This window comes from Panthera leo, chromosome C2, assembly GCF_018350215.1.
Source record: "Panthera leo isolate Ple1 chromosome C2, P.leo_Ple1_pat1.1, whole genome shotgun sequence".
NCBI classification, from domain to species: domain Eukaryota; kingdom Metazoa; phylum Chordata; class Mammalia; order Carnivora; family Felidae; genus Panthera; species Panthera leo.
In genome coordinates, this window is record NC_056687.1 from 94,858,724 (window position 1) to 94,886,719 (window position 27,996).

General features: G+C 42.5%; 1 protein-coding gene across 8 annotated transcripts in view; it reads left to right on the forward strand.

Annotated features, from left to right (window-relative positions):
• Positions 1-26,810, forward strand: part of TNIK (TRAF2 and NCK interacting kinase) — a 442,546-nt gene extending 415,736 nt beyond the window's left edge. For all 8 annotated transcript variants that reach the window (XM_042955223.1, XM_042955220.1, XM_042955221.1 and 5 more), the window contains 11 exons: positions 811-940; positions 6,528-6,692; positions 8,719-8,830; positions 9,664-9,834; positions 11,750-11,893; positions 14,864-14,998; positions 19,218-19,318; positions 21,558-21,707; positions 23,429-23,588; positions 23,835-23,974; positions 26,188-26,810. In XM_042955223.1, coding sequence (XP_042811157.1) covers positions 811-940; positions 6,528-6,692; positions 8,719-8,830; positions 9,664-9,834; positions 11,750-11,893; positions 14,864-14,998; positions 19,218-19,318; positions 21,558-21,707; positions 23,429-23,588; positions 23,835-23,974; positions 26,188-26,271 — 1,492 coding nt within the window. In that variant the 3' untranslated portion in view covers positions 26,272-26,810. The remainder of the gene's footprint in view (positions 1-810; positions 941-6,527; positions 6,693-8,718; positions 8,831-9,663; positions 9,835-11,749; positions 11,894-14,863; positions 14,999-19,217; positions 19,319-21,557; positions 21,708-23,428; positions 23,589-23,834; positions 23,975-26,187) is intronic.
• The last annotated feature ends 1,186 nt before the right edge of the window (positions 26,811-27,996 follow it).

Below are 27,996 nucleotides of genomic sequence, written 5' to 3' on the forward strand. Positions count from 1 at the left end.
TAAACAGCCTACCTAATGGATGTCCTAGTAAGCCAGAATGCCCTTAATTGATATTTCTTCTCCATAAATAGTGTAAAACCCATTTATCAAATGAATGTATGTTGCACTCCTACTCTGTGCCCAGCTCTACGCTAGGTATACAGTAATGAACAGAGACAAGACTGCCCTCATAAGCATATGTTCTAACGAGACAGGGGGAGAAAGTTCCAAGAGACTCAAAAAGAGAAAGAATCATAAATTGTGATAAGAACCAATAAGACAAAGGATGAAGAGAAAGAAAAAAGAGGGGTTGGTGGGCTAAAACCTAGGTGGTAAGAGAAGGCATCTCAAGGAAAGTATCACTTAAGATGAAATATTGTTACTTAAGAGAGGCAACCAGCCAAGAGCCAGAGTGGGAGAGAGTTTTCCAGCAGAGGCAACAGCATGAGCAAAGCACAGGTCAGGGTGCCTGCTGGTCAGAGAAGGAGTAGAGAAGGCTTGGAGGCCTTGCAGAGACTGCGAGGGGCTCTGACATCGACGGCAGTGTTTTTTTCCTTGGACAGTCTGAAGCTTGCTCTCTAGGACTGCTGCATGGAGAATAGGTCGAGAGAGGATGCTGCAGAAGCAGGACACCTGTTCAGGCATCAGCACCACATTAAAAATTAAATACAATGTACTTAAGGCCACTGACTGTATGTACCCTTAGAAATAGTTAAAATGGGTGAATTTTAAGTTGCATATATTTTACCCCAATTTGAAAAATTAACATAAACAGGAAACAGGCATTCCCTAAACACACATTGCTGTTAATACCGTTCCTTCCCATCTCAGACCAACAGGAGCCCCCGGGAGCACCGAGCAGTACAATGTGGGAATGGTCGGCACGCACGGGCTGGAGACTTCTCACGCAGACACTTTCAGCAGCAGTATTTCAAGAGAAGGAACCTTGATGATAAGAGAGGTAAGTTGGTATAAAAACTGTGAAGAGGAAGTGCTTCCTTACGTGGTATTTATATCAGAGCTTTCGCAGAGAATGCTGGCAGCATGTATTTTCAGCATAGTGAATGGGGGTGGGGAGCCAGAGGAAACACGTGCTTCTAAATGGCTGAGTGATTTCAGTTGTCCACCGCCTTCTTTCCTGTATCCTTCTAAGCTTCCGCAGTGTGACTTAATTACGTTAGTCCGAATTCTTCAGTAGGAGCTATGCAAATCAGAGTATAGAATTTGAGCTTGAGGATATAAAACTGGCAAACCCAGATGTTTCCTACGGCAGCGAAATGGGAATGCATGGCCTCACTCAGTAGCATCTGAGGCCTTGTTATGCCTCTTTTCCCCATGGCTTTATCCTTGTGGATTGTATGTATAGAAAATGGTTAGAAGTTCCAAGAAACGGTGATATCATCTTATCTGCTTAAACCAACATTAAAAGGCTATTGAGCTATTTTGATTTAAAAAAAAAAAATATGCAGATCTACTTAAAAATGTACCTATTGCTTTCGGTGATTTTGGTTTTTTATCTGTATTTTTATTTTTTTAAGCTCATTTACTTATTTCGAGAGAGAGACAGAGAAAGCGAGTGGGGGAGGGGCAGAGAGGGGGAGAGAGAGAATCCCAGGCAAGCTCCACATTCAGCATGGAGCCCAACGTAAGGCTCGGACTCACAAACCATGAGATCATGGCCTGAGCCGAAACCAAGTCAGACCCTTAACCGACTGAGCCACCCAGGTACTCCTGATTTTGTGTGTTTAAACTCGAGGAACATCACTTCATTTGAGTGGGGGGCATGTGCTCGCTACACATGCACTTCCTCACTGCATCTGTGCCAGCCAGAAGGGCCTTGACAAATCAGAATTTGTCTTCTCTTCTTTCACACTTCATCATCACCGTGTAAATTTGACAAGTCTCTGATTGGAAGGAAAACAATAGCTGGTAACATTGGGCAAAAGTTACTTGATGTCCCTCCCTGGGTCTGTGTTATCATCTATAAAATTTTGTAAATAATAGTGTATGACTCATAAGATGACCCAAACAACACGAGTGTGAACTGTGTGAATCCACTTATGTGTGGGTTTTTTTCAACACAGTCCAATACTATAAATCTATTTTCTCCTCCTTATGATTTTCTTAATAACATTTTTTTTTCTCTAGCTTACTTTATTATAAAAACATAGTGTATAATACATATACAAAATATGTGTGAATCGACTGTTTATGTTATTGATAAGGCTTCCAGTCAACAGTGGGCTATTAGTAGTTAAGCTTTTGGGGAGTCAGAAGTTCTACTCAGATTTTCAATTCCACTGGGGGACCATGCCCCTAACCCCTATGTGTTCAAGGGTCAACTGTAATTTATTTCATTTCACTCTCCTTTTACTTGTTATCCCTTCCTACTCTTGCCTCTGAAACAATGTATATCATCTGTCATTCTACAGCCAGGATAGTTTGGGAAACCATAATAGCAGGCTTTGCTCTCCCAGGAAAGAAAGGAAGTGTAGTTTTGAGATGAATAAGGCCTTTGAAGTAATAATTGGCAGAAGGTCAGTAACTGGAAAAGTAGTTCACAAAGCAACTTGCTAGAATTTCATGATATGGCCCTGCCGAATCTTTGAAGTAGGCTTTAAAGAGCCCTATCCTGTAAGCCTGAAATAAGAAATGGACTTGGCTGCACAAGCTGACGTTGTGTAGTGCTGATACATAAATCTCCCAATGTGGTGAATGGATAATTCCGATGGCGGTGTAGAAGGCTGCTGTCATTCTAACTTGCTGCTTGGAAAACCTGAGGGGAAATGTTCTGAGTGAGTGACTCTCTGACTCTGCTTTCTAATGCAGTTTATAATTTGCTAGAGTCGTTATGACAGAGTCAGTACCTTGAAGAAGATATTGGGAGGCGCATTTTCAGTTCAGTTGCCAGACATATCCAAATGGCTCTGTGTTATTTAAAGCACCCCAGTATTCTGTGACCACAGCCAATCACTTTGAAAATAGCACTCACCAGTGTCTTCTATGAATTTGATATAATGAGGGCCCCAAAACCTTTTTGTACCTCAGTTTCTAAATGCCAGCTTTCCCAAAGGTGGGCTTTTAACATAACAACCTTGAGTTGGAATCATTAAAAGTACAGGTATTACAAAGGCAAATGCAAGTAATAGTATGTCCCTGACAAAAAAATAAGAAAATAAAATGAAAACTCATAATAGAGCTTAGTTTATAGGGTGCTATAGTTCAGTTCCCCAAGATGAACATCAAAGAGAACTCACTCAAGACAGCATTCTCATGGGAGTGGACAAGATGGTTCTAGAGGAAAATACTGGCTCTACTACCCACAGTCCTGCCAAGACACACAAATTTGCCCTATCAATGCACACCCTGGCCCTCTGGTTCTACCTCCCCCTAACTTATGGTCCCAGAGAACCTTTCCCTACTCTAGTTCTAGAACAAACCACACCAGCTGTCATCTACCACATTGTCTATAGGGACCCATCTGTCAGAAGAGCTATTCTCCCTTCCTAACTTCCCCTGCTGCCCAGTCTTCACCCAGCAGATCCCCGTGGGTCTGATTCAGCCTTCCTTTACTCCTTGAAGCCTCTCTTGGGACTCCATGAGCCTCTGTCTATAGCACCTTTCCTACTGACCAGCTGGGAATGGGAAATGATAGGAAAAAGAATCCGCTTAAAACAGCTTACAGTGTGGTGGGGAGAAAGGTGCAGTAGGTATCAGAGATAGGGGAATAAAGATTCAGAGGTATTTCATACAGGGAATCTAAAGGCAAAGAGTTAGTTGAGACCCTGCACAGGGCCAGAACCAGAAATTAACAAGGACCAGGAGCTCAGGCAGCTATCTCTGGCTCTCTCAACTGCCTGTCTCTCCCTACCCTCATCTCTGCTTTCCTCCATGCCTGTCCCTCCTTTTCCCTCATTTCTCTTTCCTCCAATTTCCTTTGTTCTTTTTGCTCCACAGAACCGCTTTCTTCCCTCTGCCAGCATGAGCTCTCCCCTCACCCCATCCCCCAATTGCAAGACATGTACCACATCCCACCCAGTTCAGCTGCCCAGCAGAGACTGAGCAGTGTCTCTCAGACCCAACATGAATTGCAAAAGGGAACTTGACCCTGCTTGGCTTAGGAGTCCACTCCAGCTCCAATCAGCTACGGCCGAGAGCAGAGCCACCTATCACGGCAGCAGCCCAGAGCACCCGGGCTCTCCCAACAGACAGCCCCTGATTTCAGCACTTACAACCTGTGTCACTCGGAGCAAGTCAGCTGAATTCTCTGCACTGCAGTTTTTCCATGTGTAAAGTGAGGATAATGGGAGCTAGCCTGTGGTGGTATTTGAAGGACTGGAGGGAATACCATACCTAAAGGTTGGGCATGGTCCCAGGCACAAGTTGTTACTCAGGGAAATCTTAGTGCCCACCCCCATGGGAACGGTGAGGGCGTGAAGACTGTAGAAATTGTTGGGCTCTGTTACGGAGGCCCTAGAGGGCCAGGCTGTTGTTCATTTATCTCTGTATTGCTAACAAAGTGCCTGGCACACAGAAGGTATTTAATTCAAAGGAGCTGGTTGAATGGACAGAAGGCCGATGACTCAGAGTGGGGAGATTCAGGAGTCGGTCACCACTGGATTCCTTCAAGCTTCTCACTGTCTGGGCCGTTTCCCTCGTTAGCCTCTTCAGGTCTTTGATAACCAGTGCGTCTGCCTCAGCTTTTGGCTCGAGGCAGAATGCTGGGGATAGAATAGAGAGCCCGTAAAACTCTAAAGAGGCCATGTGTGATTTATGCTACTGGGAGATTGGGGGGAAATGTTAAAAAGCCTTTCAGTATTTGAACAGAACTTAGAAGAAAGGAAAAGCTGCCCAGTACACATAAAATAGGAGACAGTGAGATAAATTAGGACTGAACCCTGTAAATGTCATTGAGAAGACAAAATGTTCGATCCTGAGAACAGGCACTAGTACAAGCTGTGGATGCATGAAGACTGTGTGGACAAAATGAATCCAGAAAATGCCCCTCTCCTGGGCAGCTTGCAGGCCAGGAGCATGTTGCCAAGAAATAGAGGGCACCGCAGCTTTACAGTTATTTCTTAAGCTCCCCAGTAACATCTGTTACATGCACCCCTTCAGGAACTTGGGAATCTGTTTCATCTCTCCCCAGAATTGCCCCCTTTCACTTCTAGCCAGAAGCAGGTGCAGAGTGGTCATTGCAAGACAAGGACAGGCTCTGGAAGGGGGAAGCCAGGCCAGTGAGCCCAAGCCAGCCAGCCCCAAGGAAGGCAGGGAGTATGTCTACCTGCCTTGATCCTGGCCGATCCCTCCATGTTCAACAAAATGCCTCACACTTAGTAGTCACTCAGAAATGCTGGGTAAATGGATGAAAGAAAGAAAAGGCAAAGAAGGGAATCATTGCTTAATCAGATCTACTCTAAGAAACCTCAGTGAGCTAGTCGCACAAATGTTAAATCAGAAAGCACAATACTGGCCAGGCCTGCAGTGTGGCTACTGGCTTTTAGGAAGCAGAACTGTCTTTTAATCCTGTATTTCTTCCCTGGGTGAGAGGAGGCTTTGTTTCGCAGAGCAGTGGTTTCCAAACTTGTTAGGTCATACAATCCTATCAGTAAAAATTTGAGAGCATGCCACTTAATTGCAGTGTATTTATTTATAACTCATCCATTTGTCTTACTTCTCGTATCATATATATTACAAAATACCTTGAAAAGACGTTAAAAAGGGATGCTATACAAAATAGTTCAAATATTGTTATTGACTATTCCTTGTTAGTCATGATGACTTCCGTTTTTTACTGCAAGGCACCATACTTGCTTGTAAAAGATTCAGTATTCAGATTCAGTAGCCGACACACACCTGTAGTTTCAAATAATCTGTGGTTTATTTCAGTACATTTTTTTGTAACTCCTGTCCGATCTGGTGAATTAATCATTGTTTTGACCTCATGACTGACAAAGAGCCCTATGATCTGGGCAGATGGCATCTCTGCGTTTTCTTGGCGTACATGGTATGTGGGTTATTATCTCACACAGCCTCTGTGTGATACAGAGGTATCACACAGATACAGATAATACAGATAGTATTATCTCATCCCAGCCTCTGTGTTTCAGCAGCATTTTAGGTCATGTATGTGTCTTAGGGGTTCGCATCATTGTAACCTGGTAATATACCTGCAAATCCAGTCAACGGTGCACCCACAGGCACACACACACACAAATACTGCAGGAGAGAACTGTGCAAATGCAGACCTCAGGAGCTCAGCCCCTCCGCCTGCCTTCCCATGGGAACTCCCACTTCCTGTGTGACCCTGACTGCCCTCATGCAGAAGCAAAAGGCCGCAGGGTCAGTCCATATACTAAGCGTGAACAAAGTTTAACTTCTTTTTTATTTTCTTAGTAAAATATAAATGTAACTGTTATCTTCCGCACACCCCAGCAGGTCCGTTTGGGGACTGTGCCTGTGCTGTGTGAGGGGTGACACCACTCGGTGGCCTTCACCCTCCCTCTCTAATCCCTCTCTGATGCTCCCCATGTGTTGTGCCCCCTCAGACGTCTGGAGAGAAGAAGCGGTCTGGCCACAGTGACAGCAATGGCTTTGCCGGCCACATCAACCTCCCAGACCTGGTGCAGCAGAGCCATTCCCCGGCCGGGACACCAACCGAGGGCCTGGGACGCGTCTCCACCCATCCGCAGGAGATGGAGTCTGGGACTGAGGTAGGTGCTGGGCAACAGTCGTGACAGCTCTGTTCTCCTGGGGGTGTGGGGGGTGTCGAAACCCTGCTGTCTTCAGGAATAAGGCTTTGTAAGCAACCTGAGATGTGTTGGTTCGGTTGCTATATAACTACTTATGCAAATACTTTAACGGACGAAAATCATGGAAGCTGAGGGGTAAAAAGATCTGGCCCAATGCCTATTTTTACAAATGACAGTACTGAGGCTCAGAGAGGTTAAGTGACTTGCCCATGGCACACAGCTAGCTGGTGACAAATCTAGGACTAGAACTCGGATTTCCTATCTCCCAGGCCAGTGAGAGAAACTTTAGCCTATAGAGATCCCATGGCCAACGGTTGAGGTTCATGTTTATATTGATTTAGTCAAACTAGGTTTGACTTAAAATGAGGTTGAAATTCTTTGTTAAATGAAAGATAAAAATCAATAGATAGATAGGCTCTCATCCATCTTCCTAAACTCCAAATTGTGTGGGAAAGGGAGAAATGGGATATTTAGCTTGCCTGTATAGAAACAGTCCCTGGAGACAGCCTGAATAAATACAGTCTGTTAGGCAGTGCTCGTAGGTGTAGTTATCCAAGCCCGACCAATGGATGAGTTCATGGGGCTTGGTCATGTTTCATGAATCACACGGAGGCCCCGAAGGAAATCATGAAGCATATGCCCTGGTGTTTTTGATGCTGTCCACACATTAACTTTTTATGATACACCCTTTGGATTCTACCTCAAGGAAAAAAAACAGAGGTGCCTTGGGAGGCCGCATATCCTCTTGTGGCTTCCCACAGTGTGGTCAGGTTTCCTCTGCCTGAACATGTCTAACGGAACCTAGAAGAACCCCATGGGATTGGACTCTGGTTCAAATTCTGCTGCTACTCCAGCTCTAAGTGGGAATGTTAGTACCTGCCCCACCTCCTTCGCAGACTTCTTCTAAAGATCAAAGGAGAGAATGTATGTGAAAGCTCTTCATTTGGAAGGAGTCTTACCTTGTAGAGGGTGAAATCATTTTAATTTCATAAGGTGGAGGGAAAATCAATTGGATCTTTGCGGTTTCCTCCGTACGTGTTTAGGGGTCCTGAGATGTTTTTATTTTTAAATGGAAACCTGAAAATAAAGCTAGAAAGTGAAAACTCAGTTAAAGACATTTATCTGAAAGGAGATATTCTGATATCGAATGCAGGTCTGTTTGTGATATTAAGAGGACTTGAGCATAGTAGAAGGAATAGAGATGACAGACAAGATGAGGAAGTGGTTATTGTACCTTCTTTGGCAGAGCTGAAATATGGAGTTTCACCAGGTGAAGCCCTGATATTTAGTTCGCTGTTCCCTAGTCGAGTCGGCTTTCATGTCTTTATTGAGATTTATTTTTTAAGCAAGCCCTCTGTGCATTGCCTGCAAATCTAGCATCTTCATGAAGTCCCTAAATAAGGCATGAAAATAGGAATATCCTTTTAAAGTGACCATTCTGGGAGGGAAAAATATTCAATCCCTGGATGAAATTGTCCCTGAATTAAAGATTTTAAGGCTTCTTGAGCCGACACCAATCCACCTGCATCACCAGGTCAGCTTACAAGGGCCCAAAGGCTCCAAGAGGGAGATTTTGGTGGACCGGATGTTCAGGATGAAATGCTGCTATGTGGGCATGCTTACTTAGTTTATTGTGTCAGCTTTTCTTAAGACCATTTGATCAATATGCGATTGTTTGTACTTCAAGGGAGAGATAAGCTCTGTCATCACGGTCATCGTACCATGTGGTCCAAAATATAATTTGCCCCCAGCAACTCTTGCAGTCTGACAATTAATGGAGCCCTGCAAAGGCAGAATGGCCAGTGAGTAGCCAGCACCGGGAGAAGCTGGAGAGAGAGGCACACCTTGACTCCAAGGGTCAGAGTGTGAACAAGCTAAATAGATTGAAGAATCTGTAACCATTCTAAAGCCCAAGCAAAGTATTCTTGGCATTGTTCATTCCTGTAGTACTTATCTGTTCTTCTTAATCCTCTTGCCTTTCCATTAGTATGGCATGGGGAGCAGCACGAAGGCCTCCTTCACCCCCTTTGTGGACCCCAGAGTTTACCAGACATCTCCCACCGATGAAGATGAAGAGGATGAAGAATCATCAGCCGCAGGTAAGCGAAACTGCCCAGATGTTTTAGAAACAGCTTGGTTTTCCTTCCTGGTGTGACCTGATAAAGAAATGAATTATTGGTTTAGTACTTAAGCCATTTCCTGCTTAGACCCTGTCTTAAAGGGAGGTTGGTTTTTTTGTTTGTTTGTTTGTTTTGTTTTGTTTTTATCATTATTATTTTTGTAGGATTTCTAAAACAAATATCTTTGTCTCCCATTTTTTTTTCATCTCTTCTATTTTGCTTCTGGTAGGAACCCAGAGGTATCCAGGGGCCCTGGGAAAAGGTGTTCCTCAGCGATCTCCAAACTTACCACATACTTCTCAAAAGCAATTTCTGGGTACAATGTTGTGCACGCAGTAGACACTTAATCAGTGCGTGTTGGGTTGTGTTGAGCTCTAGGTGTGTGCTTCCTACCGCACAGGTCTGGCTGATTTAGAGGAGAGCCTTGCTTTCTGGACTTATGCAGCTCACTAATCATCAGGGGAGGCTTAGGCTAGTCTGTCAGTTGATGATATGGAATTTTAAAAAGTAAATCTTTCCTGCAGTGTTCTATGAGATGGGGGTGGTGTGTATGTATTCTCTAAACTACCCAAGTAGTATCTTTAAGTCTGTTTTACTAATGGTTAAAATCCTGCTTCTGTGAATGACTTATACTGTAGTCTACTAAAAAAAAAAAAAAAAAGTATAAAATGTACATAGTTTCAGAGTTTCTGTGCCTTTCCCATAATGCACACTAAACGAGGAGAAATCATAGTGTTTTGAAGCCCCTTCTCCATACCTCCACTGGTTGTTTTTTAAGATGCCACTGACTTCTCTGATTCTCTTTCTCAAAGCTCTGTTTACTAGCGAACTTCTTAGGCAAGAACAGGCCAAACTCAACGAAGCAAGAAAGATTTCAGTGGTAAATGTAAACCCAACCAACATTCGACCTCACAGCGACACACCAGAAATCAGAAAATACAAGAAACGATTCAACTCAGAAATACTTTGTGCAGCTCTCTGGGGTAAGTTCTTCTTTTTACCACTCGTTAACACATCGACCCTCAAACATTAAAAACCTCTGGAGCTTACTATCCGAAGAGCAATGGTTGAATCAGGGGTGTCAAGTCCTGACTTGAGACCATCTTGGCCTCAGGAGAAATCAAGAGCAATTTTACAGGTAGCAAGAACTGATAGGGCACCTGGGTGACTCAGTTGGTTAAGCGTCAGACTCTTGATTTCGACTCAAGTCATGAGGGATCGATCCACATGTCAGGCTCTGCTTGGGATTCTCTCTCTCTCTCTCTCTCTCTCTCTGTTCCTCTCCCACTCTCGTGCTTGCACACACACTCTCTCTCTCAAAATAAATAAACATGAAAAAAAAAAAAGCTGATAACCTAATGCCCAAGATAACAAGATCAGATTCAGAAATGACCTTGACACATAATAGTGATAGCTAAAGTCGGCTGCTGAACCAGCTACCATGTACCACACACTATTTGCCCAGCACTGTGTGATGTGTCCCCCATTCTGCCTTGTATGATCTATGCAATACCCTGCAAGGGGAATTAGATATGACCCCTATTCACAGCGGACAAACCAGCCTAGAATGTTTTAGTGAATTGCTGAAGGCTAGTAGTAGCAAGAGAAAACTGGAAAAGGACAGCAGATGACGAACCTTCCCTTTTAGTTCAAAACATCAACCTACGGTTCTTATAAAAAATGATGCACGGGTTTTAGCTGACCTCAAACTCAGTATAGTTGGGATGAAATTCTGTCAAAGTCCTGGTCTGTGTTACTGCAACCATCTCATACGGATTAAGGAAGGACATGACCCATCTGTATCCATCTAAAATACTAGGCCTAGTTTGGGGCACCACAGTCTTATAAGGACAAAAGCATTGGAGATGTTTGGGGAAGTAGATGAAGCCTGGAAACCATTTCATGGGAGATGTGATGGAGGGAATAAGGCACTGTCCTCTGGAAAAGAGACAGAAGACAAGATGACCATGTTTGATATTGAATAATTTGTGGACAGAATAGACATGTATGTTACTCAAAAAAATACATGTACAAAAAGCAAGAGAAGTCACAGAGTTACCTGTTTGTGAACATAGTTCAGTATACAGAGGACCCTCAGTGTGTTGGTGTGTGTGTGTGTGTGTGTGTGTGTGTGTGTGTGTGTGGTGTGTTACAGGGGCAGGTGGGAGTTACTTTGTCTAGGGATGAATTTTTAGGATGCCAACTATCCAGACGAGACCACTTACCTGCTAGAGCTTTTCTAATAGGGATGATTGCATGGGAGATAGGCTGGGCTAGATTTAGATACCTGAGTGGTCCCTTACAGCCAATCTTTCTGCAACTCTCAGGCTCTTAACACCTCACTTGCATTGGTTTGTCATTTCCCTGACAGCAGAACCTTGAGGGCATGAGACGTTCGTAAGCTTTTGTGTGAGAAGGAGGAAGGGCTTTTCTTCCAGTGGGGTATGGAAATGGGGCACTCTGCTGTATGGTGAAGGTGGGTAGGCTAGAGATCACTGTGTGGACAGGGGCGGGGCTGCACCTTGGAGAAGTCTTGAGGTGGGATTTATAGAAAGAGCCCAGAAAGGGATGGGTGTTACAGGAAAGGAATAAAGGTAATGATGCTAGTGTCACAGCTGTGCCCAGAGCATCTCTTAAGAAGGACTCTATACTAGGTAGTAAATGGCAAGATGTAATGAATGCTGCTACCACTTTATGAAAGAGAAGTAATTTCATTGCCAGAGGGGCAGTGATTTAATTACTATGGCAGGGCTTCCACTTCTTCACTCCCTCCTGGGGTACCTACTTGCCCATTAGTTTATATTAACAAGGCACAGTTTCTTAGATTTTACAGGGACCCCAGATGCAGAAGGTTAAAGCAATAAAAAGTCAGTCTTGGGGTGCTTCTTATATTGGCAGGTGTAAACCTCCTGGTGGGAACGGAAAACGGCCTGATGCTTTTGGACCGAAGCGGGCAAGGCAAAGTCTATAATCTGATCAACCGGAGGCGATTTCAGCAGATGGACGTGCTAGAAGGACTGAATGTCCTGGTGACGATATCAGGTATGTTACTGGGATGTCACCGGAATGACCAAGTCCTCTGAGTCTGCACAGGTAGGAAAGGCCATCCCCTCGGTTCTGAAAAAAACAGTAAGCTCTGCCCTTCCCAGCTAATAGTGACATAAGAAATTATAGCAGGATAGTCAGAGAGATCACTCAGGTTTTATAACTCCGGAGACACTGACCTCCAAAGGGAAGCCTCACACCTCTGCACGATCTCTGAATCAAGGAGAAGTACCACAAAGGCTGTATGTTTATAGGCCTTTAACCTCTTCCAGGACTCAGCAAGGATCTTTTGAAGATGTCTGAGCTCCAGTCATTGCTACCTACTCTCAGGTGGAGAATATCAAAGTGTGGGCTTCTCAGGGTGGGAAATTTTATAAGCAGAAATGTCTCTGGTCTCTTTTCTCTCAAGAACTGTTCTAGCTTATATTCCACTGATGCCAGCAAATGCAGCTGGCCCATTGGGTGATTGAGTCTGCAAAGAGATTCAGATGTGGGAATCATTCCTGCTACACTCTGCAGCTTTCTGGTTCCCAAAAAGAACTCAAAAAAATTTAAAAAAGCCTACACAGAAGTGAAGTTAAAAATGTAACAAGTTAACCTTTTGACAAGGTTAAAAATGTAACCTCAAGGAACCTGTATTTATTGAAAGTTCTTTCTGATGATCTTTGAAGAAGTTTAATCAATATCCCTTTTCCCCTGCCTTCCCATCCCACCCAGTATGAAACCACCGCACCTCTGTGCATTAGAACCACTTGAATGAATGGGAGAAGCCCAGACCAGTGGGGTCAGAATGCCTGGGAGAAGGGCCCAGGTATCAATAGCTTTCATAGTTCCTAAGTTGTTTCTAATGCGCCGCAAAGTTTGAGAACCAGGGCTCTATACTCAGCCATCATTTCACAAAGAGAAGACACAGGGCTACTGGGTTCAACCTTGAATAAAGTTTAACTCTTGAGCTGTATTTCCATTTTGAAAAACTACCTTCACTTGATGCTACAATTCCCTCTTTCTTTTGCCATTCCACAAAAGTTTCATCTCTTTTTATTCTCTCCAAATAAGAGTTAACGAGTAAATTGTTCTTGTATTATCATTCGAGTTTAATTCAATGTCGTCTTTTGTTCTTGCTAATGGCTTTCTTGACTGCTACACTGGCAAATCAAATTTAAAACCGTACAACTGTCACTCACCTACCGAAAGTGGAAATGATACCAGAAAGTTCACATTCTGGCTTCGTTATGTTGTTAGTGACGTATCCCCGTTCTTAAAAAACGTAACCGTCTCCTCTTATCATGAAGTGTAGATGGGGAAAGTAGAAAACGAAAATAGGAGCAAATGATTCTTGAACTGCCCTCCTATCTGCATTGGCACAGAAAGGAGGAAGCACTGGCCTTTCTGCCCATCCTAGCTGTTGGGATCAATTCTGGGCCTCTGTCTATAAAAAGGAATAGCAACTACACAGTGACTTCCTTCATTTATGAATGCACTCTCCTGTCAAATCCAGTGTGTAATGCTTCAATACATTTTCTTCTTCTGGAACTCCTGGGCAGCTTAGTCTGTTAAGCGTCTGACTCTTAATTTCGGCTCAGGTCATGAACTCAAGGTTCATGAGATCGAACCCAGCATTGAGCTCTGTGCTGATATCACAGAGTCTGCTTGGGATTCTCTCTCTCCCTCTCTCTCTCTCTCTCTCTCACTCTCTCTCTCTCTCTCTCTTTCTGCCCCTCCCCTACTCATGCACACAGGCTCGCTCGCTCTCTCTCTCAAAATAAATAAATACACTTAAAAAATAAAAATAATAGATAAATAAATTTTGGGGGCGCCTGGGTGGCTCAGTAGGTTGAGCAGTAGACTTAGGCTCAGGTCATGACCTCACAGTTCGTGAATTTGAGCCCTGCGTCGGGCTCACTGCTTTCATCATGGAGCCTGCTTCTGATCCTCTGCCTGCCTCTCTCTCTGCCCCTCCCCCAATTCTCTTTCTTAAAAATAAATATTTTTTTAAAAGTTAAAAAAATAAATAAATGTTCTTCTTTTTATATATATATCACATCTGTAAAATATAAAACATCTTTTGATGCCTAAGAGAAATCAAGGGAAAATAAGTACCCAAGAAGTAGAGCCCACAGGCCTAAATGTCTGATCACTTAGGAAGAGCCTCCCCAAGGCACGTGTTCTTATCTGGTACTCAGATGATCTCATAGGGTATATTAAATTTTGCTCCTTGTGCACCCCTCAACATTTTTAAGATGTTTTCTTATCACAGAATTCCTTGCCCCAGGAGCGCTTTACCAACGGGGATGTTGTATTTTCCAAGTACACATCTCATTCTCTCCTATTTTTGTTTAGTAAGTGATCCCAGAATCATAAACGTGTCCAGGGTTATCTTGTGAGCCCAGGTCGCCTTCATTAATTGTTTCTCTTGTCTCTGTATACAATTCTTTTGTTGTTGTTGTTAGGTAAAATAAAACTACCACCAGCTATCATCTTTAAAGTAATAGAGGAGGCGAATAAGAAGCTCTCTGTTAACATATGTTGTTAGGTTAGAAGGTGAGGGAAAGAAGGTTATGTGCAGTCACACATAAGCATAGTAAAATGTCCAGTTATCAACGCTCCTTCGTGTAATTAGATCTAGAATGTTCTGGCACTCTGATCAACTATTCTGTTACACAGTTAGGTCTTGACACTGCCCTTTGCATTGAGAAGAGAGAGTAAGAGCAGCTTGCTCAGATAAGAAACAACCTGAAGGTAAAGACAAATTATAAAATGGTTATTTGTCCAAAACACTTGGAGGTGTTTTAATCATAAGTCTTGGCATAGGCAACGCATGACGATGCTAGGGACACTGGTTATTGTGCCTTTACACCATACACAATTGTAAATAAAATAAATGAATTAAATAAAATAGAGATGGGGAAAGACTGAGAGAAAATGCTGTCATAGGGGTGTGAAATTAGAGCTCTGTTATTTCAACAGGAAAAAAGAATAAGCTACGAGTTTACTATCTTTCATGGCTAAGAAACAGAATACTACACAACGACCCAGAAGTAGAAAAGAAACAAGGCTGGATCACAGTTGGGGACTTGGAAGGCTGCATACATTACAAAGTTGGTAAGTGTCAAGACGTGGACTTGTTTACTCAATCAGAATCATTCCATTTTTTTCCAGTCAGGTATTGATGATGCATTTGTTACCAGTTTAAGATGTTGTTGGAACTTAAGGTATACTTGCATTATTTCCAAAAACATCAGATTGATCAAGTTCAAAGAGTACATTCAGAATAAAGTCCTGTGCTCCAGTTTAAACATTTATGTCCACTCCCTTCCAAATACTCATTAAAATAACAGTGAAGGAATTAAAAATGCCATAAACCCACAAGGACATGAGACCAGAAGAAGAGAGACCAGCAAACAAGAGATATCAGCAGAATCGAACAAGAACAGTTGAATGACGAGGACCTAACCTAGATGACCAGGAAATGCTGAAGTCTACATCTGCAGTGAGGAACAGCATCAACATCAATCCAACCACATAACAGAACCCAGGAAGGCCCAGGGTCTGAGGCCCCAGGTGTATCTGAGATAGAGGTGGAAGGAGGAACTGCAAATAGGATTGTTGGATGGGTGATGACCACAAGTCCTCCCCCACTGCAACAGAGGATGAGAAGTTGCCACAACCAATCTGAATTGTGGGAATACGGCATTGCCAGGAAAGACAGACAGATACACACGCACGCACACACACAGACGCACCCCTTCTAGCCCTGTTTAGCTCCCAAAATGTTGGCGACCATATTTATATTCCCAAGCAAGACTCTGAAAGATTTGGTTTTGGAGAAACTAAACAGCCGGAAAGAAAAGATGTTCAGGTACTAACATTTGAAGTGCCATGAAAAAGCTTGCTATCTAACCACCCACACATGAAGCCTGGCAGTGAGTAAGCCCACTACCTGATGTGGGGACATCCGCTAACAGGAAGGAAAATTAAACAGAAAGAAAGGACGGTAGACAAAACAAAGATAATGAGGAGTGAAAAAAATTTTAAAGAAACTTTAATAACCTCAGGGAAATTAGAAAAACTCTTTCCGGAACAGAAGCATAAGGATCATTAAACAGAACATTAGAGCAGGGTCAGGGGAGGTCATTCAGAGACCAAGAAAAAATCTTAGAGATTAAAATATGCTGGTAGGGATATAAAAAGTGTAAGAAATGTATCGGAAGATAAAGATGAGAGGTCTCCTAGAAAGCAGGACATAAAGAACGGGCAAGAAAAGGTAAGAAAGTAAAAGGATCAATCCAAGTGCTTCATGAGTAACATGAGTTACCCAAGTAACATGAGTTTTAAGAAAAAGAAAAGAAATGGAAAGGGAGGAAAGTATCAAAAAAGAAATATAAGAAAATTTCTAGAATAAGGACTTGAAATCCCAAATTTAAAAGATTCACATAAGGTCACCTGGGTGGCTCAGTTGGTTAACCATCTGACTTCAGCTCAGATCATGATCTCACAGTTTGTGAGTTCAAGCCCCACGTCAGGCTCTGTGCTGACAGCTCAGAGCCTGGAGCCTGATTCAGAGTCTGTGTCTCCCTCTATCTCTGCCTCTCCCCTGCTCGAGCAACTCACTCTGTCTCTCGCTCTCTATATCTCTCTCCCTCTCTCTCTCAAAATTAAATAAACATTAACAAATTTTTTTTTAAAGGATTCACTGAGTACCTGGTATAGTGAATGAAAAAAAAGATTCACAGGAAGATATATTAACATGGCATTTCAGTACCCAGGAAATGAGGAGGTCCTTAAAGCTTCCAGATTATAATTAAAAAATAAATAGTTTATATATAATAGGCACAGAATTAGGTGACTTGAGATTTAGCAGCAATACTAGAAGATGGAACAAAGCCTTCAACTGGTATTTTATAAACCATCTGTATTAAATAGGGTTCTCCAGAGAAACAGAACTAATAGGATACACACGTACACACACGTGTATATATATATATATATATATATATATATATATGTATATATATAAAGAGGTATATAAATATAAACATATATACACAAGTATGTATGTGTGTATATATGTGTATATGTGTGTGTGTGTATATATGTGTATATGTATATATATATATATATATATATATATATATATATATGTATATATATATAAATAGAGAGAGAGAGAGAGAGAGAGAGGTTTATTATAAGAAATTGCCTCACACAATTATGGAGGCTGAGAAGTCCCAAGATCTGTAGTCAGCAATCTGGAGACCCAGGAGAGCCAGTGTGTAAATCCCAATCTGAAGTCTGGAACAGACCAGTTTCCCAGCTCAATAGTCAGACAGGAGGTGTCCTCTCACTCAATCTTTTTATTCTATTGAGGTCTGTAATTGATTGGATGAGGCACATCCATATTGGGAGAGCAGCCTGGTTTATTCAGTGTACCCACTCAGATGTTGATATGATTCAGAAAAACCCTCACAGACACACCCAGAACAATGTTTGGCCAAATATCTGGGTACTTTGTGGCCAGTCAGGTTGACACATAGAACTTAACCACCATGCCATCAAACTGCCAGTCAATTTTGAATGTTGCATGAAGACACCTTCAGATGTGCAGGTTCTCCAAACATTTATGTTCCATACCCTATTTCTCAGGAAACTACTGACCGATGCATTCCACCAAAATAAAGGAATAAACCTAGGAATCCAGGTAAAAGGTGAAGAAAATACCCAGAATGAGGGGGAAAGAAATTTAGATGACAACTCTACAGAGGCCTAGAGAGGAGTCAGTCCAAGCAGAGTAGAACAAGGAGCATTCCAAAAGGGATGCCTCCAGGAAAAATAAAATGTGACTAATAGATTCCCTGCCATGTTTGACTGTACCGAAGGCCTTTACAGTACCAGCAGAAAGTCTCCGTGGTCAGAGATAGATACATAGACAATAAGGAAGTGGGAAAAAATGACGGAAAACCAAAAAGGAAATGTGGTTGTGGCATACTATTATGTGTTAGCTGTGAACAATAATAATTTCAACATGGGATCTTGATTTCACCAAAAATTTAAAATATAACTGTATCACTGGTGTGGGTGAGGAAGAAATGTGTATGTTTGAGAGAGAGAAGTGCAGAGAGGAGACAGTTCTAATCAACTAAATCCTTTCCATACTCTCAAGTCGATAGATAATATCTATAATGAAAAAAATCAGTAAAATTATAAATATGTTATTTAGAAATATGGAAATAAGTGGCTGAAGAAGTAGTTGAAAGTATATTAAAGACAGAATATGTAAACAGAAGGGAGAGCTCAGAGAGCAAGAATTAAGTTCGTTGTCCTGGGCTGTCCAGTTTCTTTAGGACACAAGTATTCTGTTCATCCAGGTATTCAATAAAGTAAATAACTGCTGACTGTGTTAGCCTATTCAGGTTGCTACCGCAGAATACCATGAACAATAAGAGTCTATTTCTCACAATTCTGGAGACTGGGAAGTCCAAGATCAAGGTGCTGGTAGACTCAGGGTCTGGTGAGGGCCTGCTTCCTCATTCATAGACAGCTGTCTTTTCGCCACAACCTCATGTAGTGTCTGGAGAGAGGGATCTTTCTAGGGCCTTTTTTTATAAAGGCACTCATCACTTATAAATTCCTAATAATTGGAATTCAAATTTGAATAATAAGCAAATGGCACACTTTATGTCTCTACCCATTTGCTAATTTTTCTACCATTTGGCCATACCAGCTCTCAGCATCTTCCGTGTGGGTGACTATGAAAGCCAGGCAAGGGAACAGGAAGGCTATTATGCAGATTCTTCTTACAATGAGTAATTCACATCTAGACCTAGTGATTAAAGAGAGTCCTAAGCCTTCAGATGAAGAGCTTTCAGTGTAAAGCCAAAGACCCCAAGCATCTGCAGACCGAGTACTTTAAAGAAAGTTCAGGGGCACCTGGGTGGCTCAGTTGGTTGAGTGTCCGACTTCAGCTCAGGTCATGATCTCGCAGTTCATGAGTTCGAGCCCCGCATCAGGCTCTGTGCTGACAGCTTGCTCAGAGCCTGGAGCCTGCTTCAGATTCTGTGTCTCCCCCTCTCTCTGCCCCTCTCATGCTTATGCTCACTCGCTCGCTCTCTCTCTCTCTCTCTCAATAATAAATAAATGCTAAAAAAAAAATTTAAAAAGAAAAAAATAAAGAAAGTTCAATCTGTATCTATGAGCAAATCTCACACCAAGAGCATCACCCTCAATTATAATGTATACTCCCATATCGTGGCTTACGCAGTCAGTAATGCAAAAACCTGAATAAGTTGATATACTCTTTTAATTCATAGTTTTTCTATTACAGTTAAATATGAAAGGATTAAATTCCTAGTGATTGCCTTAAAGAATGCTGTGGAGATATATGCTTGGGCTCCGAAACCGTATCATAAGTTCATGGCATTTAAGGTAAGTGGGCATGTGATTATCTAAAGAAGGGATTTTTTAGATTTTGGGTTCCTACCAGTTAACAAAGTGATCTGTCTCACACATCGACCAGTACCAATTTTTTTATATATAATAAACCCCTTTTAAAAGTATAGGAACTCTTATATAGATTTATTATTCCAAAAGCAAAGACTAAGCACCAATCAATGCTATAGAGTTAGTCAAATTAAAATTAACTGGGAGGTGGGGGGATAGATGAAAGGGGAAAAAACTGGGGTGTGCCCTCCCTCATTTCAGGTCTATAAATCATCATCTCCTAGGGACATTTAGTATGGGATGGTTACTGAGCAAAGCATTAGTTGTGATATTAGGCAATGAACTTCATTATTAAGCCACCTAACTAGGGTGCTCTCTGATATGTCATCTGAAAAAGGCAGACCAATGGCAGCACCAAATCTCAAGGATGAACCATGTCTCCAAATCTTCTCATCCTTATAAGCCTTTTGGGGTAAAATCCCTAAAACTCACATAATGAGCATATATCCCCAATGTTACCGGATTTCTCTGAAATGAATACTGAATGTGGTTACATACAAATGGCTTGGTTTCTCTGCATTCTGCTTTTCGTTTTTGATCTTATCTGAGTCTGTACCCACCATGGTTGGATCAGTCTTCATGGCACTCAGTAAGGGTGTGATGAGGATATGCTAGCGTCATGGACTCCAGCTCGTGAAAGCTGACCCCTCCCCCCAGATGCTGGAAGGACCAGTACTTGCTAGCACTCTGGTGTTTACAGAGCTGCAGAGTCTATCCACAGCCCACGTGAATTAATCTTCTGCTCCTTGTCTCTGTCTGCCTGTGTCTCTCACTTTCTTTATAGCGCATTGGCCCTCACTTTTTCTTCCCATCCTTGTGACTGTTGTCTCCCTTTGACCCTTTATGTACTCTTTCTTGCCACTTATGCCATGTAAGGGCAGAAGCTGCCTTGGAAACATTAGGAGGCGCCCTTTGGGGCGGAATCACCCCACTCCTGTTCCGTTAGTGCAAGGGGCTCGTTTGCGAGGTGCTCAGGAAGGCAGGTACATCAAAGGAAATAGGCTCCCCTCCACTTTCATGGAGAGAAATTTTTGGAATGTATTAAGTTAGTAATAACACTTAAGGGATAACTCCTAACTAAGCCGGAGCAATGCTGCTGTTCTGCCAAAATCTCTGTCCATGAACGCTTTTCAAAGTTCCCATTCCTAGTCAGGTTGGGAAGTTACTGCTGTTGGTTTACCAGCCAAAATGCCACCTGTGGCACCGAGCCCATAAGGAGGCCAGTGCAAAGACAAGGACTGGAGCAGGGAGGACTGGAGCTGGCAGGAGATGAGGCCAGGGCCTCCCCTAGTCAGAGACTCCTTTAGCAAAAGATGAAGAAAGGGCGCTCCGTTTGGGTGGCGATGGCCATAAAGCTGAGGCACTTGTGGTTTCACAAAGTCTCTCCCAGATGTCAAGACCCAATAAAGGTTGGCTGTGCAGGAATAATGGCAAAAGAAAACAGAGGAATGCTTGACAGCTTGTTGGGGCTTGGGCTCTGGATTCAAACACATGGGACCTTGATAAACTTGGCTGGAGCTCTCTTTTTTCCTTCCTAGTTAAGCCCAACTAGCCAACATAAGTCATGAGTCTTATGATGTTCCAGCCTCCCCCGCCTTCTCTATTGCCCAAACCTAAGTCTCAGATGTCAACAGTAAGTTTAAAGAAGGTGCCAGTCTGATGCTCACTCACTCGCTGAGGGAAAACCAGAACCAGAGCATGCCCGTTAATCCTCAACAGACTAGGCACAGAGCTGCCCAGCTGTCTACCCCAGGCTATCTCTGAAAGGGTAACGGCCATGCCTGGGCCCGGCTGTTCCATGGGGAGAAAAGGAGCCAGAGAGAAGTGACTGTACCTTCCCCAGAGGGAAAAGGCCAGAAATAAACAGGAAGAAACAGCAGCACCCAGATGCCAAGTTTTAAAGTATAATGACACTGTCAAAACTGACAACGGTAAACCACTTCTCTTCCCTAGAGGACAAGGGGTAGAGACGGGGGCACAAAAGGATGTTAGACCCTTCCTCCTAGAGCCAGAATATGAATAGACCTAAAGCTGAAAGAGGGATCTCTGGGACTTTCAGTGTAAGAAAATCAGATACTAACTTCCACCAGGCTTTGGCTAAAAGAAAACAATTTTCAGATAACCTCTTTGAACGATGTGGACACTCATGGGGTGCTTTTTAAAGTCTTTTGCAGATCTCCAGCACAAGCCACTGCTTGTTGATCTCACGGTAGAAGAAGGTCAAAGATTAAAGGTTATTTTTGGTTCACACACTGGTTTCCATGTAATTGATGTTGATTCAGGAAACTCTTATGATATCTACATCCCATCTCATGTAAGTTCCTGGGAGCCCGCTGTCCAGGTTCTGTGTACAACAACATGCATGCGGAAAGAGATTTGCTCTTGCACATTTTTAGCGGAAGTCCTGCTAATTTTTACTAATCGGTAAAGCAGATGGACTTTTAGCCTCCACTGAATAGACAATGCTTTTAATACACAAAACATGTGAATTTCATTTTTATGACTGCTTGAAACTGAGTAACACATAACAGCAATTCTTTGCCATGTATTAGACATGTCGTCTCGTTGGACTTTAGATGAAAATGCATATGATATTTTTCCTTCAGGGGCATAAATTGTGTTTTTGAAGCAAAAGTGTAGTAGATGAGTTCCTAGTTTCAGTTTTTGAAGGGAGATGGGCTCATTTTACATGGGAAGTCAGTGGCCCCTTTGTGCTATCTTTGTTGCTCTCTTCAACTTGAGGGGAGCGTCGTATAGAGGAATCAGACACTGGAGTGCATCCCTGGCATTAGCATGTACTCATTGTGCAGTAATGGGCACATTAGACAGTCCCTCCAAGCCTTGACTTCCGTATCTGTAAAACGGGGATTAAAGGACCTATTCCAGAGGGTTATCGTCAGCATTAAATGAGGCAATACCTCTAAGGTACTTGCCATAAGCCCCTGCAAATTGTAGTATTAATATTGCTATACTGACACATTGCCCCAAACCTGACTTTTAAACAGAAATGCCACACATGGTTCCACTTATTAGGATTGGCGCGGTGCAAGTTGTGTTTCCTGTACGTAATCCCAAGGCTAACGTACCATAGACGCTGTCAGGAAAGTCTGAGGCCTGATCTGTTGCTGATTGGTATTTTGAGAGTTTAAAGACTTTACTGCAAAGAAGCACAACAATTGAAAAAAGTTGTTTCAGTGCCTAATGCGCACATGCTGCCTCACACACACGCACGCAGCGTTCATTGCTGTGTCAGAGCTTTTCACACAGGTATGTGCAAATGCACACAGGACTCACAGCTCATGTTCTCAGTGAGGTGACTGGGGCCTCACTGTGAGCATCCTTGATCCTCTCATCTACCCAGCCAGGCAACTACTGGACCACCATGACATCTCGGCTAGGGGAATTTTTTTTCTAAACAAGCCATTAATTTGCATTATGTAGGCACCCAGAAAAACATTCTGTGTTGTATGCTCATAGCCTATTTGTAGGCGTCTGTTTGGGTCCCACCCTTTGACCCCATTTAGGCTGTTCCCATTAGATTCAGTTGATTTTCATTCCCCTCATCTTTTTTAGAAGTAGATGGAAAACACATGAGTTTTAATGTCCATGAGACAGGAGCTCAAATCCCAATTCTACCACCAAATATCAGTGCAACTACGATCAATTTACATAACCCCTCTGACATGCAGGTGCCTCATCCAAAAAGATATCTACCACAGGGAGCTCTCCTAAGGACTAGGAATTATGCACGTAAGGAGCCCAGTGCTTGGCACATAGTAGGTGTTCCATAGTTGTAGTCGTTTGTTTTAGGAACAAGTGAATTGGATTCTCGACCTAGTGCCGAAGTTTGTATTTGTATGCTGGGGTATCTAACAGATCAGTGGTTAAATTAAGCAAAGCAGGGCAAAATGTCAGTCTCTAGAATGAAAATGGGGGTGGGGGAGGGATCCTTTTGTACAATTCTTAGAGATTAATAGTCAGGGTGCTGTCTTATTTTTTAAAAAGAATAATACCTGGCCTTTCTTTGTCTCCTAGATTCAGGGCAATATCACTCCTCATGCCATTGTCATCTTGCCTAAAACAGATGGAATGGAAATGCTTGTTTGCTATGAGGATGAGGGGGTGTATGTAAACACCTATGGCCGGATAACTAAGGATGTGGTGCTCCAATGGGGAGAAATGCCCACGTCTGTGGGTAGGTTAACCATTCCTTATCTCCTTCAGCAGTTACACCCCCCAAATGAAACGAAAGTCAAGAAATGTGAAACAACCATTTGATCCCACAAAAAAAAAAAAAAAGTCTGTGAATAACACTTGTAAGACTTGCTTTGTCTGTTTATCTCAAGTCGTTTGTCATTTTTGTGGTTAAGATGTGAACAGATGCTGTGAGTTATTGCCCATCTAATGTTTTTAATGCAGTTTTGGAAATTCCTTTTGACAGCCTACATTCATTCCAATCAGATAATGGGCTGGGGCGAGAAAGCTATTGAGATCCGGTCAGTGGAAACAGGACATTTGGATGGAGTATTTATGCATAAGCGAGCTCAAAGGTTAAAGTTTCTATGTGAAAGAAATGATAAGGTAAATCCGTTTCAACATTTGCATTAGTGTTTGCATTTTAAGAGACCACCAGGTACCTGTGAAACCTTCATTTTCCTTTATACTGATTTGAATCACATCTGTGTTAAACAATCAATATTATCTTCAAATGGCATTATTTGGTTTGATTCACGTGAACCCTCAAAATATAGTATTCACATATTAAAAAAGACATTAAAACTTCCAAAAATTTCTTGTAAACCCATAGTAACTTTTGTGGCCCACAGGCCTTGCGATGACTCAGCAGACATCCCAAATTCTCCCAAGCACTTGGGAGGCTTGGCCCATCGTTAATCATTCACACAGGGTCAACTTCACACTCCACTTTTAGACGTGTCACAAAGTCACCATGAGAACCTAACCCATCACATTATATCCACTTTTAAATGTAAAACATTGGACATATAGAAATATAAACTTTCAAAAATTGTCACCCATTCCTTAACAAATGCACCATCACAAACTCAACTAGTGCCATGTCCTGTGTCATTCCAGCCATGTTTCTTCCAAAGTGTCATAGGGGGACTGTTTTGCAGTGAAATTGGTGGGGTCCGTCTGGCATGATCAGTGGCCTCAGAAGGGTATTCTTCGGCAACACTGCTTCTCCTTTGCCCTCCGTGTAGACCAACCCAAAGTGTTTAGTGTTAGTAGCTAAGCTGTGCTCATTTGTGAATTCATCTTTTGTGACTATGGCCAACTTAGAAATGCTGTCCCCCAAACAGCAGGAATAAACACTTGTAGTAAAGAATGTGATGGATTGAACAGATGTACATCTCTTGGTCCGCCCTAGCACGCCAGAGGCCTGATTGGTCTTAGTCCAACCCTGGGAGTGTGAGTCTAGACTATATCCCAACCCTGGCCAACTACTCTGACCTGGTGTGGTCTGGATAGACAGTAGCTGTGGGTGGCACGGGTGGTTCCAGGGCCTTACCAGAGTATGCCAGGAAGCAGACCTGACCCCTGGCAAAACTCCAGCCCCAATCCAGTCTCTGGGGATCATAAGACTAGGAGTGATCTGGGCATAGACCACCACACTCCAGTTCATAGAAGACCAACCCCAGCAAGCCGATTTCAAGCCATGCCCATGCCCTCAGGAGCCGGCTGGGACCACACCAGTATCTGGGGCCCAAGGTTTAGAGCCGAGGGTGCACACAACCTGGAGAGAACAGCAGCCCTTTCTTTCCCCCATTGTGTTTCCATGGGTCCTCTGTGCTTCCACATTTTGATTCATTGACCCTAACAGTAGCTGTACTTACATACGTAGCTTTAGCTGAATGCCAAGCATTTCCACAGAACTTTGTAAGAAGTCGTTGTTGGGAGAGACAACATTCTTCTGAAGGAGTTGTGGAAATGAGGTAGCAGAGACTTTACACTAGTGACAAAAGTAAATGCCTTGGACCAAAGTTTGGCGTTGGCTGATTGAAGGGCTAGGCCACAGCCCAGAATAGTATTTAGCTCGGGCAGTGGTTCACTGACATTCAAGCAAGCAATAACCCAAATTTTGCTCACTTCTCTTAGTTGTTTGATAAAATGATTTCACAGACCCAGACCTAATGGACTGTGGTTCTATTAATGCCATTATCTCCTAGGATATGCCTGCACCAGCTGACAAGCCAAGAGTTAACTTTTGGCATACCAAATGAACAGGCATTAAACACCTTATCCTATCTGATGACATAATTTTTTTTCGTAACTTTAAAAATTGAGAACTGAGGTTGTATAGTAGTCAGTTGACCCCAAAATCCCCCCCCCCCCACTGACTTTGGGAATTTGAAAAGATTCTCTTCAGTCCCAAAGTCTGCCCTCTTGTCGGTATGGGAGAAAGCCTCTATGGCTTTCCAGAAATTAACAAAAGACCTGTTGTGTCCTAGGCCAGAAGTCTAGCACATTCCCTAGCACGAAACTCCCTTTTAAAACATAAGCATCCTAAGGGATGTTGCAAATCAATATATAGCCCCTCCCATGTTCCCGAAGGCCAGTACCACAATAAGTAATAGTAACAATCATAGTAATAAAGTCAGGAGTGTTTACAGAGGATGCACTGTATTAAAAGGCACTTTATAAACACCAGCCATTGAGTCTTAAGAGCTGACACATGGCAAGGATAGAACATGTGAGAGAAAATGGATGGACGGTTGAAGAAAAGAGGAAAAGAAACCATGCAGTTGAACTAACTTCTTTTTAATTTCAAACAGGTATTTTTTGCATCCGTGCGATCTGGAGGAAGTAGCCAAGTGTTTTTCATGACCCTCAACAGAAATTCCATGATGAACTGGTAACAGAAGAGCACTTGGCACTTATCTTCATGGCGTTATTTCTAATTAAAAAGAACATAACTCATGTGGACTTATGCCAGTCTAGAGGCAGAATCAGAAGGCTTGGTTGAACATCCCGCTTTCCCCTTTTCCTCTCTCTCCGCCCGTCCCAGTACAGCCCACAGTCCATCTTTCAGTGTTGCAGCCTGGTTGAGAAGGAGAGAAAAAGGTGGCAGGAATTTCCAGGAGATCCCCAAGAATGCTGCGTTGTCTGTGGACAGAGATGGACCATGGTGCCCTTCGGAGTTAGGGATAGAAACAAATATTGTGTGCTCTTATGATTCAGCTGTGTTATGGTGGATTTTGAGTTTTGTTTTGTTTTGTTTTGTTACCTTTTTTCTTTACCCCCTTACTTTGTAAGAATGGGGAGAGAATGCATACCGAGAAAACGAGTCTGTTTTTTAATTCCTTCTGCCTGCTAGCTTTAAGTATACAAGATGTTGTAAAATTTCCAATTTCAAATGGTGAGAGACAGCACAATAAATGTACCTTATCTCCTTACACTGAAGGCCATAATTGCATAGTGGGGTAATTTTAGAACTCTTTTGCCTTCACCAACCCAAAAGGTTGCTTTTTGATAGCAACTGGCTAATGAATTTTTAAGAGAAGAAAAATACTAGTTTTCTCCTCTTTGGGGAAATAGATTTTAAATGGCTAAACTACTAGCCTTAGACTAATAAAATCAACTACCATTTTTGTGAGTCTGACAGGTCCTGTTTTTATATGGCCCTGTACAGAATGGAATGTGTGGAATGGGATAGTAGTGCCATTGAGTCGAGTTGGCTCTAACGATTGAGGGACTCCGTAACACAACTTTCCCTCAGCTATTATGCAACAGATCAGGGCAAAAGATGGGATGACTGTTGGGGTCAGACAAAAAGAGCTTCTGGGAAACAAGCTAAAAAAATGTGTGTATATATATATATATATATATATATATATGTATGTATATACACACACACACATATATATACATATATATATATGTATATATATATATATATATATATATATATACACATTCTTTTTTTTAATGCATAAAGCCTCCAGCTAAGAGGTCATTTGCTTTGGGCTTCATTAGGAGGGAGACTTTGTCGAGTTCTTTCTGGGAATTGGGGAGTGAATGACATCCAAGCCCTGGTCATTCCCAGCTTTCTCCTGAGGGTGCCACTTTCTGAAAATGAAAACTATGACTGAAAAAAAATAATAACAATAAATGTTTCTGAGCTGCCTGTGTTCTCTCTGGGTTGGTGAGAGAAGGGACAAGACTACCAAGCCTGCCTGAGACACAGCGGGCACCATTGGTTCAGAGTTGATAGAACTTAAAAACAAGGCTTTGGCCAAATTTCTGAGACCCTAATCATTTTACCTTCCTCCAAATTACCCAACATACGGTAAACAACATTTGTGCAGAGATATGTATGTATTTAGTTCAGGTTGACTTGTGTCCTTATAAACTCTTACTCGGATGATTTGAACTTTTACGTGACTGTCTGGGTTTTTTTTTTTCCAAAGCTACAAGCATGGCCGCCTGTGGTATCGAGGTGTTGCAAAACGATCTGTGTTGCGCTTCCTGTTTTAACCTACCTCGTTTTGTTTGTTTTGTTTCACTGTTCATCACAGCAGTGTTATCTCCAGGAGACATATAGAGAGCTCAACTGGCAATCTCAGGTGTATTTAATATTTTTT